The sequence below is a fragment of the Poecilia latipinna genome, unplaced genomic scaffold, assembly GCF_001443285.1.
Source record: "Poecilia latipinna isolate Pla-1442-1.1 unplaced genomic scaffold, P_latipinna-1.0 Scaffold1335, whole genome shotgun sequence".
NCBI lineage: Eukaryota > Metazoa > Chordata > Actinopteri > Cyprinodontiformes > Poeciliidae > Poecilia > Poecilia latipinna.
This window is the reverse complement of record NW_015113951.1, coordinates 80,241-97,459: the sequence shown is the minus strand read 5'-3', so window position 1 is coordinate 97,459 and position 17,219 is coordinate 80,241. Positions and strand designations below refer to the sequence as shown.

The window sequence follows — 17,219 nt, the reverse complement described above, 5'->3', positions numbered from 1 at the left end:
TTTTCTCCTCTACTGGCACCTCTTCTCTTGTTTCCTCATTGCAGTTTTCTTCATTGACGCCTGATTGGTTAAAAGGACTAACTGCCTTGAAGGACAAGTTGTATGTATTTTTTACAAGCCGCCTTACATCTCTAACTTTGTGAATGGGAGCCTTAACGCTGTCTTCCCCGTCCCCTTCATCCCGTATTTTGTCTTCTGCTTTGGTCTTAGTATTTTCTTCCTTCTCTGCAGCAGATCCATCTGGTGGAAAAGATTTGCTTTCTGCCTCCGGAGTGAGACAGACATTTAGTGAGGCCTTCTTCTTTTCCACAGCCTTGAGTTTGATCTCCTGTGTTTTAGATGTGTAGGGATCTTTGTCTCCTTGTGGAAGTTGTCTGCGTTGATCTTTGTTTTCAACTTTTTGATCTCTGTTTGTTCCTCTTGCTAGTGTGTTGCCAGAAGGACGTTCTGAGGGAGCAGCTGTGTCCCAAGCAGGTGCTTTCACTGGTGCGCCTACCACAGTTTCATGTGTTTGCCAGGACTGTAAACCACTTCTTTTACCTTCAAACGGTATACCGCAGTTGGATTTTATCTCTGAAGCTGATGATTTAGTACTTCGAGTTTGGGAATCAGCTTCTTCGCTGTCGGTCTGGGAGAAGGTGACACTTCTGCCACTGCTGGATGAACTTGGTCTATAACTAGATTTTAATCCATAGTCCTTAGGGAGGGTGGCTTGATCCTTCATGCCTGTTTCTCCCCTCAATGAAAGTCTCTCAGATGAAAGGCTGTGATCTGACTGAAGACTGGAACTCAGATTACAAGAGTCAAGTTTCGGTGATTCTTCCCATGGTGCTACGGCACTCTCTGTTGGTGGGCTCGCTTCTTCACTTGCTTGCTCATCAGGCTGTCTGTCAACACCTTGCATCTTCTTTGACAACACGTTTTTGATGAGGCATGACGCAATCTTGGTTTTAGAGTACGTTTCATCCATAGAAGCAGATTTCTGGAGTTTGGACTGTCTTTCATTTTGCTGTGAGAGCTCAGAGCTGCTCTCGCTTGGGGGAGTTTCTTGCATTGCTGCTGGCGTACTGTGTTGCCTCACAAAGATACCTCTAGGATGAGTCTCTTGAGAGGGGCTTTCCACCATCACTGGTAGCCCAGGACTGCTATTTTCACTGCTCTCATCCTGCTTCCCTTCTGTGTTATTCCTTCTCTTCAGTTGGATCTGTCTTTTTGGCACTCCTCTTCTTACTTTCCTGCAGTCCTCTCTTTCCACAGCTACGTCTATGCATTCAAAGCTTCCTAACTCGCATCTTCTGGCTGGATCTAGGCAATCTAAAGTGTGAGGATATTGCTGATGAGAGGAGAGTTCATCAAGGTCAAGCTTTGGTGCAGAACCTCTGAAGTCAGCATAGGACAGGCAGGCAGCATTGACCCCAGCTGGACTGTCATGGGTAGATGGTTGAGAAATGTTTGTAGATGAACAGTGGCTGGAGTTGTACATTTCAAGGTAATCTAGTTCGGGACTTGACAGGCTGCGGAAAGCCACATCTGTAAACCACTTCACCTCATGGTCTGCTTCATCAAGTTCACTCCCCATACTGGAGCTGGAGCTCTGACACGGCCTGCTCGTGGACACGCGTCGAGGCACACTTCGCCTGTCCTGAGATGTGGGAGGTTTAAGTCTTCTGCTGGCGCTGCATCCGCTGGGGTCTGGCTGAGGCGCAAGTTTAAGCAGACCCTGTTGTTGCTGTAGCTGTCTTGTCGCAGGGAGACTCTCTGAATAAGAATGTGCTGTTGGCAGTCCCTGGCGCGTCTCTCTGGTTGTGGGAGCTGCACTGCGACTCACAGGTCCTTTTCTATTCCTGGCATTGAATGACAGCTCAACCTGTTCCCCTCTGTAACTGGCAACCCCCTGCCACCCCTCTTCTCTTTCAGGAGCTTGCTCCTCCCTCTTTCTCTCTCTGTCTATCTCCCTACTCATTTGCCTCTCCATACCTACATCCCTCTCCTGCTCCAATGGCATTTCTCTGTCCATCTCCAGTTGCTTTCCAATTCTGACCCAATGGGCCTGGCTATTATTGTCAACAGGGTCAACATTGGGGTTTTCCCTACTTGTCGCTGCTTCCTTTAAATTACCACACAGTGAGGATGCTACAACTTCAGAGGGGCTATTGCTTCTGTTTTGCCACTTTCTGTGTGGTTTCTGAGGGGCTATAATGTGAACAGGTGTAAACCTGGTAAGAGGTGGAGAAGGAGTGCGACGTCTGTTTATATGACGGGACATGTCCCCTGCCAGCCTCTCCTTGTCGTCTTGTATAATTTTGGGTAGCAGCTGTCTTCTTGAGTTCTGAGGTGTGCAAGTCGAACCTGGTGGATAAATATTACTATCAAAATTCAGGGAGTTAGAGGCGACCAGAGGATGGAGCTTTTCCTGTCTTTGCACAAACTCCTTGGATGCAGCTCTATGAACTCTGTGACTTGTAATATCGTGGGAAGGAGACTTGACTTCTTCCTGAGAAAGCGGGGCTTGGGCGTTATGTTTTTCCTGAGTGGAGATGGCTACACTTGATATTTCTTGACAGTGTCCTTTCTTTTTTGTCTCTCTTCTTTCTGTGACGAGTTGTAGCTGTGAATTGTACGAATTTTTATCTGACGAGACAGATATCGGAGTGCAAACTTCCACCACTGAAGAGTTTCTCTTTATTTCAGTAGCACCAGTTTCCAGTCTCTTCTCTAAGTTAAATGAAGGTGACACAGCTTTCTTTGCCAGATGTGTAGGTGACGGTATTACAGTGATACCGGCAGTAATGGTCTCTGTCTGAAGCCCAGATGTGAGAGGAACAGGTGTTGTATACGGGGGGTTGAATTCTGTAGACTGTGCTGTTAGTGATTCCTGGAATATTCTCTCTGTAAATGGAGTTACAGGTGATGAATGCTGGTGCTGAGATGAATGGCTTTGGCAGTCGTCGGGTGAGCAGGTTATGGATCTTGGTTCAGGTGAAGGTGTGAGATAGTTTGGCTGAGGAGAAGGCGTTTGGTTTTTGAGCTGAGACGGTGAGACTGAACTTTGGATGTCTGATAAACGTGGAGAGTTTCTCTGACTACCAGCGGACTGTGCTACTCCGGTGTCAACACTGTCTTTACCAGACTCGGAGGACACAAGAAAATGAATTGGGTCTGGGGAGGAGGTATGAGAAAGTTCTGGAAATGGAGAACTTGTCCTGCCCTCAGTCTGAACAACAGAATAGGACACCCCTGTGATTTGAGGGGAGAAAGAGAAGCTTCTTGGTGACACAGAGACAGCTTGTTGCTCCGTGAGAGAAGACTCTGAAACCTCTTTGACTTGACAGGGCCACTCTTTCCTGATTAGATGTGGAGGGGGTGTAACAGCACCTATCTCAGGCGTCTGAGAAGTATATTTTTCCTCTAAAGGTGAGCTGCTCTGGTGCAGTCCAGGTGATGGAGCTACTTGAGAGTGTTGTTGTTTCCTTCTGAGCTCTGGAGAGGAGGAGAAAATCCTTACTTCAGGGGATGGAGAATTGTACCTTTCCTCTAGCGGTGAGACTCTCTGATGAAGTTCGGGTGATGGGTTTACTTGAGAGCTATGCTCGTTTCTGAGCTCAGGCGAACTGCTCTGCTGCACTTCAGGTAATGGAGAAAAACTATTACTGACCACAGGTGAAGACACTTTCCTCCTGATTTCAGACAGTGTCAAATGGTTTTGTACTGTAGGCGAAAGAGCAGGTGATGGACCTCTTGACCCAGTGTTGGTTAGAAAGGCAGGGGCAGGCAAGTGAGGGGAGGCTGTTACGTTCCTTATTCCAGCTGGAACTCTATCCTCCACAAGCCCGGGAGACGTGGCTACTGAAATGACAGGAGAAGGGGGCGTAAACCTAGGGCCTGGTGTGGAAACAGAGCTGCCTGGTCCAGTTGATAATCCTGTGTCCTGGCTCTGTGGAGTAGTCGTGATCTCTCTTCCAGCAATAGAAAGATCTGAAATAAGTTCAGTGGCATTGGCAGAATCTTTTATATCAGGCGTGGATTCTCTGCTAAAGAGATCAGGTACAGAGACCCTCCCTCTTGACTCAGAGACAGGAGGTAATGTTTGAGTGGTGGGGGAAGGATAGCTATTTCTGAGCTCAGGGGAGGCTACCCGCGCTTCTGAGGGAGATTCTGAATCGACACCATGGAGTATAGACGATGAAAAATTGATTCTAGATTTAATGTCTGTATAATCCTGAGAAAGGTCGGTGGGAGTCTCAGGTGATGACCTGCTGTTTTGATTTAACTGGCTGGCTTCTGGCTCAGCTAAATTGTGTGGAAGTGATGGACTTAAAGATTGATTTGAAGGATTACACTGTCTGTCTTTGGATGAAGGGTTTATTGTACTTGATTCAGTGTCTCTGTACGATTCTTGAATGTCAGGCGATAGAGGTGAAAGTCTTTTCTCAGCGGAGGAGGAAGACAGTGATGACAGCCTCCCTTCTGGATTGAAGGAACTGGGGCTGTTATATCCGGGTGAAGGTGTTGTCTCACCGCTGTTGAGGCCTTGATACGATGGGGTGAGAGATGATGGGGTACTTGTATTGTGCAGAAGCTCCGGGGTTGCGGTTTTTTGTTCAAAACTTGCAATGCTATCCTCGGCAACTTCTGGATGTTTTAAATGTAATCCTTTTTCATCTAATTCCCTCCCATCTGAACACTCTTTTTGCCAAGCAGGGCTGTAACACCCTTCTCTTAAGTCATCAAACCCCTCCTCTCCCTCGCTCGATCCAGGCGCAGTGTGATAGCTGCCAGAAGAGTCGTTCAAATCATCCACCTGCGGTGTGGTGGCAGCTCTTCCTTCCAACTCTGTCTGGGGAGGTACAGAGGGCCCTGCAGCAGGGCTACTCGAGAGGGACGCCGACTCACCGTCGTCTCCAAAAATGTCACACAGGCAGGTGGTCTCAGAGATGACACTCCGCTGAGTGGGAATGTTGATAATGTCGAAGATTTCAACGTGGTTAGGGGTACCCTCACGATGGCACAGGGAAAATGTGCGGGGCGCGCTGCGCATGAAGGAGTAGCTGTCCCCCTGGAGAGTCCAACTGTCCATCGCTACACCATGTGCTCCAAAGATTCACTGTGGCCAGTCCTACCCGCTCCTCCTGTGAGCTTTTGGCTGGGTTCCTGCATAAAATACACAACAAAAAACCCCAAAAAGATCACCTGGAGGGCATATTCATTTTTACTGCAAGTAGATTAGATAAAAATGATTAAGTTAGTAATAACAAATATTGATTTGCACTATTTAAGTATCCTTTGGATTTTAAAATGTCAGAAAAACAAAAATGAACTAAGTTACCATTTCCTAAAAAGCAATGACACTCAGTTGTATCTGATTAAAAAAAGAAAAAAAAAGATTTTCTGGTTTTATGACATTTACAAAATCAAATTATTCATATAAAATAATAGTTTTATGTCATTTCACATTATCTTTGCAAATGTGGATCCCTTACTTAATCTCACATGTTGTAATAACCACAGAAACACACGTTCGTGCTTCATTATATGCAAGAAGAGAAACTCTGACTGACTTGTACTGTACCTGCTTTTTCTGATGGTTCTGAGCTCTTCAGTAGTGAAAAATCCACCCCTCATTCAAAAAAAAAAAAAAAGCTCTCTCAAGTCTGCAGTAGACTCCAAGGTAAAAAAGATCTTGTTCATCTCCAGGACCAAACAGCTCAACATCTCTGACTGACAGAGCCAGAGTGACTGGCTAACCTCAGAATATGGAGAGCACTGCCATCCATTAGACTTGAATAGAAAAAGAAAAGAGGAGGAACCTCCTTAATACTCATATCGCCATTTCTGCCCCGCCCCTCTGGTCTGGCAGCAGGGAAAGAGCTTACAGCAAGTAGCTCATATAATTTTTTTTTCTTCTTCTCCAGAGTGAGGTTTGCATGGGCATTGGCTTTCCAGTGTAAGCTGGGGTGGCGTACCTCATGGGGTGGGTGGGTTTATAGTTAGCAGCAGATGCTGATCAGGCCGGGACCAACAAGTGCGCCTGGAATCTGACACTTACAGCCAGCTCAGTCACATTGCTTCTCTATATATAGACCTACATTATTAGGGCCAGAAAGACATAGCTTTAGTTCTTTGAGTGGGTGTGCTGGTGGGGAAAGAAAGAGTAAATACTGTCCTCGAAGAATGGCATATTCATTGTTCACTTTGACACAACTTTTAATGGGGGTATTTAACGCAGAGGGTGCAGTAAATCTAACTTTGCGTGTAGGTGTAAATGAGGCTCTGCAGAGGAATGGCTATTGAGGGAGGTCAAAGGTTGACACAGGCTATCCAACATGGTCTCACATGAAACACTCAGTGCTGAGCTGGCAGCACTTGTATGGTAAGGTGAAGTAACATATTTTAAGCCACGTTTTGCCCTGCAATGTCTGCAAATGGCGTTTTTCAAAAAACAAATTGCTCAATAAATTTTAAAATCCTAATCTCATAAAGCAATCCCACTCGAAGCAGGTGATGATGTCATTTTACTATACTTATCCAAAAGTAGTACAATGGCAAGGCCTAATCATGCTGTACTGAGGGAGTCTAGACATGTATGATGGGGGCAAAGTTAGATAAGCCCCCTATTCCTATTGTAATACCTCATGTCATTACCAATTATTCTCAGTCATTAAGTCATTCATCGGCAGCTAGTGGAAAAATCTCTGAACAAAAGGTTCCAGTTTTATCACATCTCACTGGTAGAACAAAGTGCTATTTTTACTTTCTATGATGACCTTCAAATGGCACGCCTGATTTGAGCTGTCTGTGTAGACATGAATCTTGCTTCAAACACTTTGGATGTTTAGGTTTTTACTTTTGCTGGGATTCATTTTCCAAATGTGAAGACATTTATTTTGTCATAAAATATAGACAAGGGGTTAGGTTGAAGCTAACCAAACCCCTTATCTATAACTGGTTTACTGCATTGGTTTTTATTTTACAACTGCCCATTATTACAGTTGTGAGTTTTTAGTATTAGTAAATGATATCAAAAATTTGGAGGGTCTTTCCAGACATTACAAAATTCATGTACAACCTTTTTTACAATACTTCATTACTATTTTGTTTTTATTTTAATACAAAATTAACAGTTAAGGTAACAAAAACAGGACTAATGTGACAAATACCTGAGCTTTCACAAGAATCAGTCTTGTTTGTATAAGAAACTTGTATAAGACTATTTTATTAATTTACACATAAAGAAATTCAATTAATTTTAATGTATTGGCTGATACCTTTTTCACACCCTCTGCTCAACTTAATAAAGAAAACATGCAGGTAAAGCAAAAGAAATCTTTACTTGAAGCCTGATAACAACCCCAGTTATGAAATCTGAAGGCAATTAGTAGTTTCAAAGCAAACTCAGCTGCCAGTGAGGATGAAGACCTGGAACAGCTTTTGATGAAAAATAAGACTTTTATTTTGGAATCTGCAGCTAACGCCGAATGCGACGCAGGAAGTTCCGCATTACGACTGCGGATGAAGATAACAGACAAGTGGCTAAGGCTAATGTTTGCTAACTAATTAGCAGGATAGGTGAGTGTTTTCAGCTCAAACTTTGCCTCTCTGTTTATTTGACCTGTTGTAGATGTTTTGGGTGCTGCATCGATGCCAAACGATGAACACCAGCGTGTTGTCATTGTGTTCCCAGGTTGTTTGGGCCTTGTCAGTCGGCAGCAGGCTAACACCGAACACTAGCTGCTCTCCTCTCGTTTGTTTACGTTAGCTCTGCGGCTCGTCATTTTTCCAAGTTATCTCACAAAATGAAAATACAAGGTTCCCAACTTTTGGGACGACACAGACAAGCTATTATAAATATTTCAAAGTTCACATGAAATGAGCTACGTTTGTCTTTAAAATGTAATAATCCGTTGGAGTTCTTGTAGCTGGTTAGCCATGAAACATAGGTGGACATTTTCTGCACTCTGCTTTTAAGCCGTGAGCTACAGCAAGTATACATCTAACAACGGGTATAGCAGATTTAACTAACACATTTTAATATTTATGTGCTATATCACTAACCATAACAGAAGTCCTAAAGTAGGAAATAAGTAACGTTTTATTTCCTTTTTTGGATGATTTAATTCCTCTCCTTTTTATGGGGATGTTTCGTTAGTAAACAGAAGGCCGCAGGATACTCTGACTCCTTTTGGGAGTGTTCGGGCCCTGTTTGTTGTCAGAACTATACATAGATACTTTACAAGGAAACTATGCAACTATACTTTTAATTTGGGGGACATTGTCTATGAAAAAATTACTACCATTTTCATCATCACACATGGAGTTTAAGTATTCAAAAGCATAAACAGCAAATTTGCTGCAATATGTTCTCATTCCTGTTTTCTGTTGCTATCTAAAAGTAGCACCCAAAAGAAACAGCTGACATGCCTGAATACTTCCCCCGTCCCCACCCTGTCTGTTTACTTCTAATTAATTTAATTTACAAATGACTCGTGTCTTAATTTTCCAAAAGCTAACTGATACTAAAAACTACTAAGATTGCATCCTCAAGAATGCCTGTGTTGCTTGATGGTGTGCTCACTATTGGAGAAAAGATTGGACATTTAGTTTGTGATTGTGACCTACTGATAATAAATCAGGCCAGGTGAAGTTTAAAATGATCTTTTTTTCTGGTCTCCAAAAAAAAAACCTCCTCTGTTAGAAAGATTTTGTAAACAAGACCAATTCATCTGTTTAAATACTGAAAATGTAAAAGTCTTTAATTTTCTGTTCATTGTTTAGATTGTGATTACTGTTGACTACAAATTGGATAACAGTCTTTTTTTCACCAAACAACAAAAAAAAAAATCATTACTAAGATATTTTATTTTAGAAATAATTTGAAATGAAAATGTAACAACATATATATATTTTTAAAAATATTTCAATTCTCATAACTGTATACATCAAAAAATCTAAATGCTCTTCTTGATATTTAAAATAAGGGGTTTGGATAATAATAATAATAATAATAATAATAATAATAATAATGAGAAATGGCAGAAAGGACAAATGAAATGGGAAATGAAAATCAGTACCATCATTTTATATCTAATCATTGATTAATCAGATAGAATTGAGTCTTGTGCTGAAATAAAACCGTCCTCCAGACTTTGGATTAATTATTTGTGGTCCCGCTCCTCTTAATTTCAGGTCTTTGCCATCGTGTGTGTTCCAGCCTCAACCATGGAACAGTGCGCATGTGTGGAGCGGGAGCTGGAGAAAGTGCTCCACCGCTTCGTAATGTACGGCCACCAGTCTGAGGAGAGGCTAGATGAACTTCTACGCAGTGTCTGTGAGATACGTGCACAACTAGTTGCTTTTGGTGAGGAAAACACAGGTACAAACGGGGGTGAAAACTGTAGCTTTGGAAGATGTACTAGTTCCGGCATTTTAAAATTTTGACAGGAAATCCAAATCCGCTTCATCCTTATTCATTGTGCAAGGTGTATACTTGGATTCTGATCTCATTTCTTTTTCTGTCCAGCAGGAGTACAAGATGCAGACCTATCAGTCCTATCCCAGAATATGGCCCAGTGTTGTAAGAATATTAAAGAAACAGTGCAGTTGCTGGCATCTCGACATAAAGACATTCATGGCAGCGTGTCAAAAGTTGGCAAAGCCATCGACAGGGTAAGAAGAGAAAATGTTATCCTGTAAGAATAAAAGTTTTGCATGCGTTTGTTTCACTTTTTCGCTACGCCTCTGTAGAATTTTGATGCAGAGATCAGTGCTGTGGTGGCAGAGACGGTGTGGGATACTCCAGAAAGACAGAAATACCTTAGTGAGTCCATTGTGGAGCACTTGTACCGACAAGGGATGCTCAGTGTGGCAGAGGATCTTTGTCAGGTAAGTGAAAATCAGCAAAGTTTTGTCTGTATCGTGGCTTGAAGGTCTTTGAGATGTTTCCTTTGCCAGTTGTCTAATGCAACTCAATTTACACAAAATTCTATGTATACAATTTGGAGAAAACATAATATTCCCATCTGCTAATTGTCACTGGTAATTATCTTCTTATTTTGTTAAAAAAAAAAAAATAGCTTGAGATATTGTCGAAAAAAGAAATACTTAGAATTTTTTTTAATTAAAAAAGGAGCCTGGTATGGCACTGGTGTGTTGCATTGTGCTATTTTGAGCTTGGATTCCCCATTTCCAGGTCAGGTCACAAGTGAAAATGAATCAAGAAATGTTGCAGTGACAAATCTAGAGACAGTGATGTTGGTAATAGTGCTACTGTAGCTGTGGATCCAGATCTATAATATATATATATATATATATATATATATATATATATATATATATATAAAATCACAGGTAAAATTCTAATGTTTTGTTTAACCAGTGCTGTGGTTTGCACTGACTCATTGTGTCGCTAAAATTACTGACATCTAGTGGTTAATTGGAGAAAGATACTTCCGAGCTAAAATCTTGCAATGTATTGCATCTACATTATTTGGCTAATTTACTTTTCATTAAATAAAACAACTCTTTAATATCTTTAATGTTTTTTTTTTCCTTTATCTGTGGTCATATTTTCTGCCAAAATGTGGTGTATTTTTGTTTTGCCTCTTCATGTTTGTGTTTTATTTTCTTAAGTGTTCAGGCCGTCCTGGTCATTTCACACCTTTTTCGTTTCGTTCTTTGTCAGTTTTGGTTTTTCAAAATGAAATCTTTACCCTTTGGGCTGTTTTGAACCAGCCATGTGTTACAAAGGTGCTTTGTAAGTACTTTTACAACCAATTAATTGTAGCAATTTCCTAAAAATTAGCTCATAATGAACGGTAAGAGTCTGGTTTTGTTATTTAAGTAAATACTGCTTATCATCATTGGAGGTCGTGTCATTTGGATTTATCATATTTCAGAAGAATTGGCTGTCCTGAACATTGGACAGGATCACAAACAAGCACAGTGTGATATAAAGTCTGAAGAAAATAAAATTCATTTTAGAGTTTTATGTACATTTACCTCCATGATTCATCAAAAAACTTCATCAAATGAAAATCAGCGATAGGTCATAAGTTAGCAAAGGAATGTTTGCAAGAAGCTTCTTGCTTACTTTGAAAAGAAAAACAAAAAGTTGCTCCTTCAGCAAAAACACCTGCTAGTAAAATGGTGTTGCAACCTTGGCATCATTTCATTGTAACAAATAAGTTAATTGTATTTAGGGAACTATTTTCTGCTGTATTTGATTGCAGCTTTGCCTACATTGCTCCAATTTTAGATACAAAAAAAACATAATCGATGGGATAAAAAAAAAATACAAATGATGTGTTCCTCTGAATTAATAGAGCACAGATGAAATGAAGTACACATTTGTGTTTTTTCAGGAGTCCGGTGTAGTTATTGACATGAGTATGAAGCAGCCTTTCCTGGAACTAAACAGGATCCTCGAAGCTCTGAGGATGCAGGACCTCAGGCCGGCATTAGAGTATGGAAACCACTCAGACACCAAAGTGATTCGCTGCTGCGTTCCATACTTAACCGCGGCGGTCTCGCTCTCGTGTGCAATTCTTGTAGGTGGGCCGTCTCAAATCGCCAGCGTCTTCTTGAACTGAACAGCAGCTTAGAGTTCAAGTTGCACCGTTTGTACTTCATAAGTTTGCTCAGTGGAGGAATCGGCAACCAGATGGACGCCCTGCAGTACGCCAGGCACTTCCAGCCATTCGCATCCCAACACCAGAGAGGTCAGCAGCTGGATGAGATTATGCAAGATGAGCTTTTGCCAGATGTTGATTTACCTTTTATGTAAACAGCTGAAAGTAGCTTTGAAAAACGTAATTTAGACTTCGGTAGCTATTTTTTTTTTTTTTTATATACTCTGTAGGAATAAGGTTGCATTTTGGAATTAATGTTTTTGTAATGCTGTCCTCCATTCATTTGCAGATATTCAGATCTTGATGGGCAGCCTGGTCTATCTACGTCACGGCATTGAAAACTCTCCGTATCGCAGCCTGTTGGAGACAAATCAGTGGGCTGAGATCTGTAACATCTTTACCAGAGATGCCTGTGCTCTACTGGGCCTCTCTGTAGAGTCTCCACTAAGTGTTAGGTGAGTAGGAGATGGGTTGTATGATACACATAGATCCACTTTTTCCTCCTTTTTACTAATTAAGAGCAGCCCTAGAAAGGCACTGCAACAATGAGTTTTTGGCTTAATCTTTTTTGTTTTTGCTCCATTTAGAGTGACAGTAAAAGCAGCTGGTGTTTTATAACTACACAGTCCGATTAAAAATGCATTCCTGAGACATTGCCAATATTTTTCGTTTTAGTTTTGCGTCAGGATGCATGGCCTTACCGGTGCTGATGAACATCAAGCAGGTGATCGAACAGAGACAATGCAGCGGAGTGTGGACGCACAAAGACGAGCTCCCTGTAAGTCGCATTTTAACTTGATTCATCGCCATGCCTTTATCCTGAGTGGGCTATCGGTTATTTCTCTTTCTCTCTGCACATGAAGATTGAAATTGACCTGGGTAAGAAGTGCTGGTACCACTCTGTGTTCGCCTGCCCCATCCTTCGGCAGCAGACCTCGGAGAGCAATCCCCCTATGAAGCTCATCTGTGGCCATGTCATCTCCAGAGATGCACTCAACAAACTCACCAATGCTGGGAAGTGAGTCGAAATGAAGCGTTGAACCACTTTGGCTTGTTCCACGTTTTCTCGCTTTGCAGCGTCAGCCTTTAATGTATTTAATTTCTTGGAATAGACCAAAACAACGTAATTAGAAGAAATATGTTTAGTAGTTCTTTATTCAAAAACAGATTCTGCTGTCGTTAATCAGAACTTTGCAGAATAACTCTTTGCTTCAAGTGTTTCTCTTTACCAGCTTTACATGCTAACAAACTCCTTTGTCAAATAGCTGAAGCTTATTCAGATTGTATTTAGGTCTGGAAATTGGCTGAATTTCTCTATATAGAAGTGATTTGACCTAAATCATTCCATAGTGGTTTAATGTTGACTTGCTGGAAGGTGAGTTCTTGCCACCGTTTCAAGACTTTTGCAGACTCTTGTTGGGTTTTGTTGCTCCGACCTTCTCTTAACACAAGCTTTCCTTTTATCGTTCTTCCATAAAGTCCACATTTTTCCGAGTTTATCCTTTCTAACCCCTCCGACAGCTAAGGTGGGCATCATGGAGTCTTTGCTGATTTATTTTAACGCTCTGCTTTCTCACTCAGTCAGTTTAGATGGACGACTCTGTCCAGAGTTTCCATTTTCAGATGATTTGTTGAACGACCCTTTGGTTGGATGTTCAAAGCTTTAGAAATTATTTTATCACATAAACTTGCTTTAAACCCTTTAACCCTGACCTTTTTGCTGTGTTCTTCATGATGCTGTTTGTTCATTAATATTTCCACCAAACATCTATTCTCAGCATGAAAACAGTTGCTTTCATGCTGAGACCACAACTTGACCACGTTTACTTTTTAAGTTGACCTGAGAATTGCTGTAACTTTATCTTTCTACCTCACAATTATGCGCTACTTTGAGTTGGTGTATAGTGGACAATTTCATTAGTATGCAATGAATCCAGAGTTTGTAATGAGTCAAAATGTCTGAAAGTTCACTGGGATGTGAAACATTTCTGCAGCGCACTCTGACTTGCTTGAAAAGATGAAGTTGATCACTGAGCGTTGCTAATTAAACATGCTGCTGTTCTCGCCCTGCAGGTTGAAATGCCCTTACTGCCCCATGGAGCAGAACCCGTCACATGCCAAGCAGATCTACTTTTGATACCATACACTCTCCTCGTCAAGGATGAAGTTACCTGGAGCTCTCTGAATGTCCAGGACCCTTTGCTCTGGCCCCTGTCGTCTATCCCTGGCCTCTCGGCCTGTTTATTGTAAAAGCATTAAGGTGTTTTACCCCAGTGCTCCTCCGGACGGCCTCGGCAGTCCCGTAACCCAACTCGGACCCTCCGACTTTGCATAGCATTCAAGTCCTGCACGGTTGGTTGAACGAAAGCTTGTAGTAGAGTGAAGAGTCGATCGGGTCGTCTTCATGAAGAAGAGCCTCCGAAAAGATCATAGAAATTCATTTACAAATGCCTGCAGAGTAATAGGCTTATCATATGTATTACTTTCTGTTGTTTAATTTTTTTTTTCTTTGCTTTTTTGACTTTTGGGTTGAACGAGTTTTTTTTTTCTTTTCTTTTTATTTGAAAGCAGAGGGATAATTATAAATTTGTTTAGTGTTTGGAGTAAATGGTATAGGTAGGCAGAGTCTGCTTTCAGGACGGTGATAAGCTTGTATTACTTAAGAGATAACCCACAGAGTAGCAAACTCCACTGAACGCTGACAACCTCCTGGTTAAGGGGGAGTACAAGTGTGGCGATCTCCCTTTAATTGAACTCTCGATTGTGGCTCCTCCATGTTGTACTAAAGGCTTGAAAGCCACTGCTGATTGATGAGTAAAAACGACAAATTCCTCAGCGGTTGGAACAGCTTTCTTTTTCTTTTTTCTTGTTCTGTTTTTGTTTCCTTCTGTGACTGACTGCACCAGCAAGATTTTTTCCCTCATTCTAGAAGCCATTTGTCTTGTCCTGTGTGTGTATTTAACAAAAGTGACAAAAAAGCAAACAAAAAATATACAGTGTACTACTGTGAAATGTGTTCTGCTCCTATTTTCCTTCACCACCACCTCATATGAAGTAGTTACCTTGCACAGCGACACACTTAATCGGCACGATTGCGCGACGTTAAAGATGATAGTGACTCAAAAGCCTACTCCACTCGTGCCATCGCTTCAGTCTGTGTATCCTAAGCTAGCACGCCATGTGATTTGGAGATGTAAATTGGTGTGATGGTAGCCTTATAGTATGACTTGCAGTGACTGTGGGCTTGTGAAGTTTTACTTGTGGTGGGTGGGTAAGTCTTCTGGTCATTGTGGCAGTTGTTTCATATATAAATATATACATATATATACTCAAGAATGCCTCTGTTTGAGTCAGGAAAGTGGCAGTAAGATCTTCACAGTTCCTCAGGGTTCATGTTAGTAACTCATACCACACTTTACATTTAGTATTTAAAAAAAAAAAAAAAAAGTGCATTTATATAAGGAGTCATGTATTACATTTGACACAGTCGAAGCTAATGGTTTGGCTGTGGGAGTTCCTGGAGTTTGTACATACTCTGTGTTTCATGCGTCAGGTTGAACTTGGAGGAGGCGTGAAGGCAGCTGGATGCTCAGCACAGTGTGTGCAGAGCTGACGCAGGTTCCCCGGACATGTATGGTGATGTCACCTCACGTTCCCGTGAGGCAAGTTTCTTCAGCAAACTAATGCACCAGCATCGCTTCCCCCTACCCAACCCAACCCCACCCCACACCGATGGTGCACCGTTAATCTCCGTTTCAGAAACGACTTTATATCCTGTTTTTTTATTTTATTTTATTCCCTCACTTGGTTGACAGTCGTTCACCGCTTCTCTCAGTCTCCCTCCGGATAGAATGCGAGCGTGTTGTGTACTCCTTATCCTCTAATTTTTTTTTGCTAAATGTTTTTGCATTTCCTGCTTTTGTGTCTTATGCAACTTTTACTGTACATATTTATCCGCTAACATGTTTCATATATTTGCATCTGATATTCAAAAATAATAATAATAAAAAAATATACTCCAGTCAGTTTTGTAGGACTGCTTCTGCGGTGAAATACCATAAACATTCATTTGTCTTTTATCGCCACTCGGTGGCGCTGGTGCTGCATTTTCACATCTAGCTAAAAAAAAAAAAAAAACTGTCTTGAAATTTGAGAATTTTTGGACCGTCAGCCGGAGCAGAACTACGTTTTTACTGATGAGAAATATTCCCACAGATTTGACCATCATTTTAAGTTTTTGGATAAACAGCAGCGACGGAGTCCAGCACAGCAACACTCCCACAGAGTGGAAAACATGCGAGATAAGAGTCTTTTCTCATCCCACTTCAGTAAATCACTCAGCCTCTCTGGAGCTGTGCAGTTATAATAATCCCCAGTTTATATAATGCTTTAAATGCCGGGCTAAGGGCCACGTGAGTCAGCGGAGCTTGTATCTGTTCAGATTACGACCCTGCATAAAACAAACCTGCATTACCAACTCGCCCATGCTCTCTTGTGCTATTTTTTATTTCTTGTGCTATCCACAACACATTTGGATTAGGAATAAAGCCTTAAAACCGTTGTTTCTCGCATGATTTTTGTGGCGTTAGGCTCTTAATTTGCATGGGATTTCCGTTTCAGCTGACCTTCCACCTCTTTCTACCAAAAGATGCTACGCGAGAAGAAATTATCCAAGATTTGGCGTCTTAAAACTTGAATTAATCTAAAATACCAAAGATACTCTATAGAATTGGAGGCCCTTGATTCTTTAACCAGAATGAATGCAAAACAAAGATTTGTTTATTCTGTACAGTTTTAATTCCAGTAATTTGACAAGTCACAGTATATTCAAAGATTAACAGAGAGCTGGCTTGTGATTATTTATAGTTAAGAAAGAATACAACTTTTTTTTTTTTTTTTTTACTTCAGTCATGCACTTGGGAGGACTAATTTAGCCTTTATTTACAGCTAGCGGTTGCTTTTTACTGCAATCAAACAATGTGGAAGTTGACAGATTTCACAGTTTTAAGACAACAGTCTCTTTGGAGTACAACTACAGAAGGTGAATCGAACTGAAAGTGCAGGTATGTACAAAATTTGTGTGCCTCACCTGAAAGGAGACCCAACGAGGTTGAAATATGTTCAAGAGATGTGCACCAGACGGATATTTGTGGGGGGGGGGGGGTGATCTGCACCATAACCAGAAAAGCAGCGTTTTTACATGAACTCAGCTGAAAGACGAGTGCAGTGACGTTTCTGCAAACATTAATCAGGCCCCAGAATCATAAGTGGAGATGCGCCCATGAGAGTTTCGTGTCCAATTTCCGTTCTCTGGGTTTTGCAAACCTTTGACCGCAACTAAAAATTTGACTGTTTCAGCTTATGTGAAGAGCCATAACTGAATTGGCGTTGAAAATATTTCTTCCGTGCCTTCCTGCCGTAAGCGACCCTAATTTATACCAGCAGGTAAAGTCCTTCTGCCTGGGTTTTTAGTAATTTAATCATTGGCTTTACCATCTTTAATCTGGACTTTCACTTTACCAGTTTGTTGTGTCATAAATACAAAGCAATAAAACCCAGTCTAATGCATTAGAACCCTTTGAAGGATTCATGCAA

At 41.4% G+C, this 17,219-nt stretch overlaps 1 protein-coding gene across 2 annotated transcripts; it reads left to right on the top strand.

Annotated features, from left to right (window-relative positions):
• The first annotated feature begins 7,459 nt into the window (after positions 1-7,459).
• rmnd5b (required for meiotic nuclear division 5 homolog B) lies at positions 7,460-15,645 on the top strand. 2 transcript variants are annotated; one of them, XM_015055789.1, is made up of 10 exons: positions 7,460-7,566; positions 9,184-9,355; positions 9,521-9,663; positions 9,742-9,879; positions 11,358-11,458; positions 11,548-11,714; positions 11,914-12,079; positions 12,300-12,402; positions 12,488-12,642; positions 13,698-15,645. In XM_015055789.1, exons 2-10 carry the CDS (start codon positions 9,217-9,219, stop codon positions 13,759-13,761), a joined length of 1,176 nt encoding a protein of 391 aa, XP_014911275.1. In that variant the 5' UTR covers positions 7,460-7,566; positions 9,184-9,216; the 3' UTR covers positions 13,762-15,645. The 2 variants fall into 2 exon arrangements, with proteins under 2 accessions (XP_014911275.1, XP_014911274.1); XM_015055788.1 differs by having other exon boundaries at positions 9,518-9,663.
• Positions 15,646-17,219: the final 1,574 nt, after the last annotated feature.

Coding starts and splice junctions, on each gene's coding strand:
- rmnd5b (XM_015055788.1), top strand. CDS start 9,217: ATGGAACAGTGCGCATGTGTGGAGCGGGAGCTGGAGAAAGTGCTCCAC. Junction 9,664..9,741: donor TTGGCAAAGCCATCGACAGG/GTAAGAAGAGAA, acceptor ACGCCTCTGTAG/AATTTTGATGCAGAGATCAG. Junction 12,643..13,697: donor AAACTCACCAATGCTGGGAA/GTGAGTCGAAAT, acceptor CTCGCCCTGCAG/GTTGAAATGCCCTTACTGCC.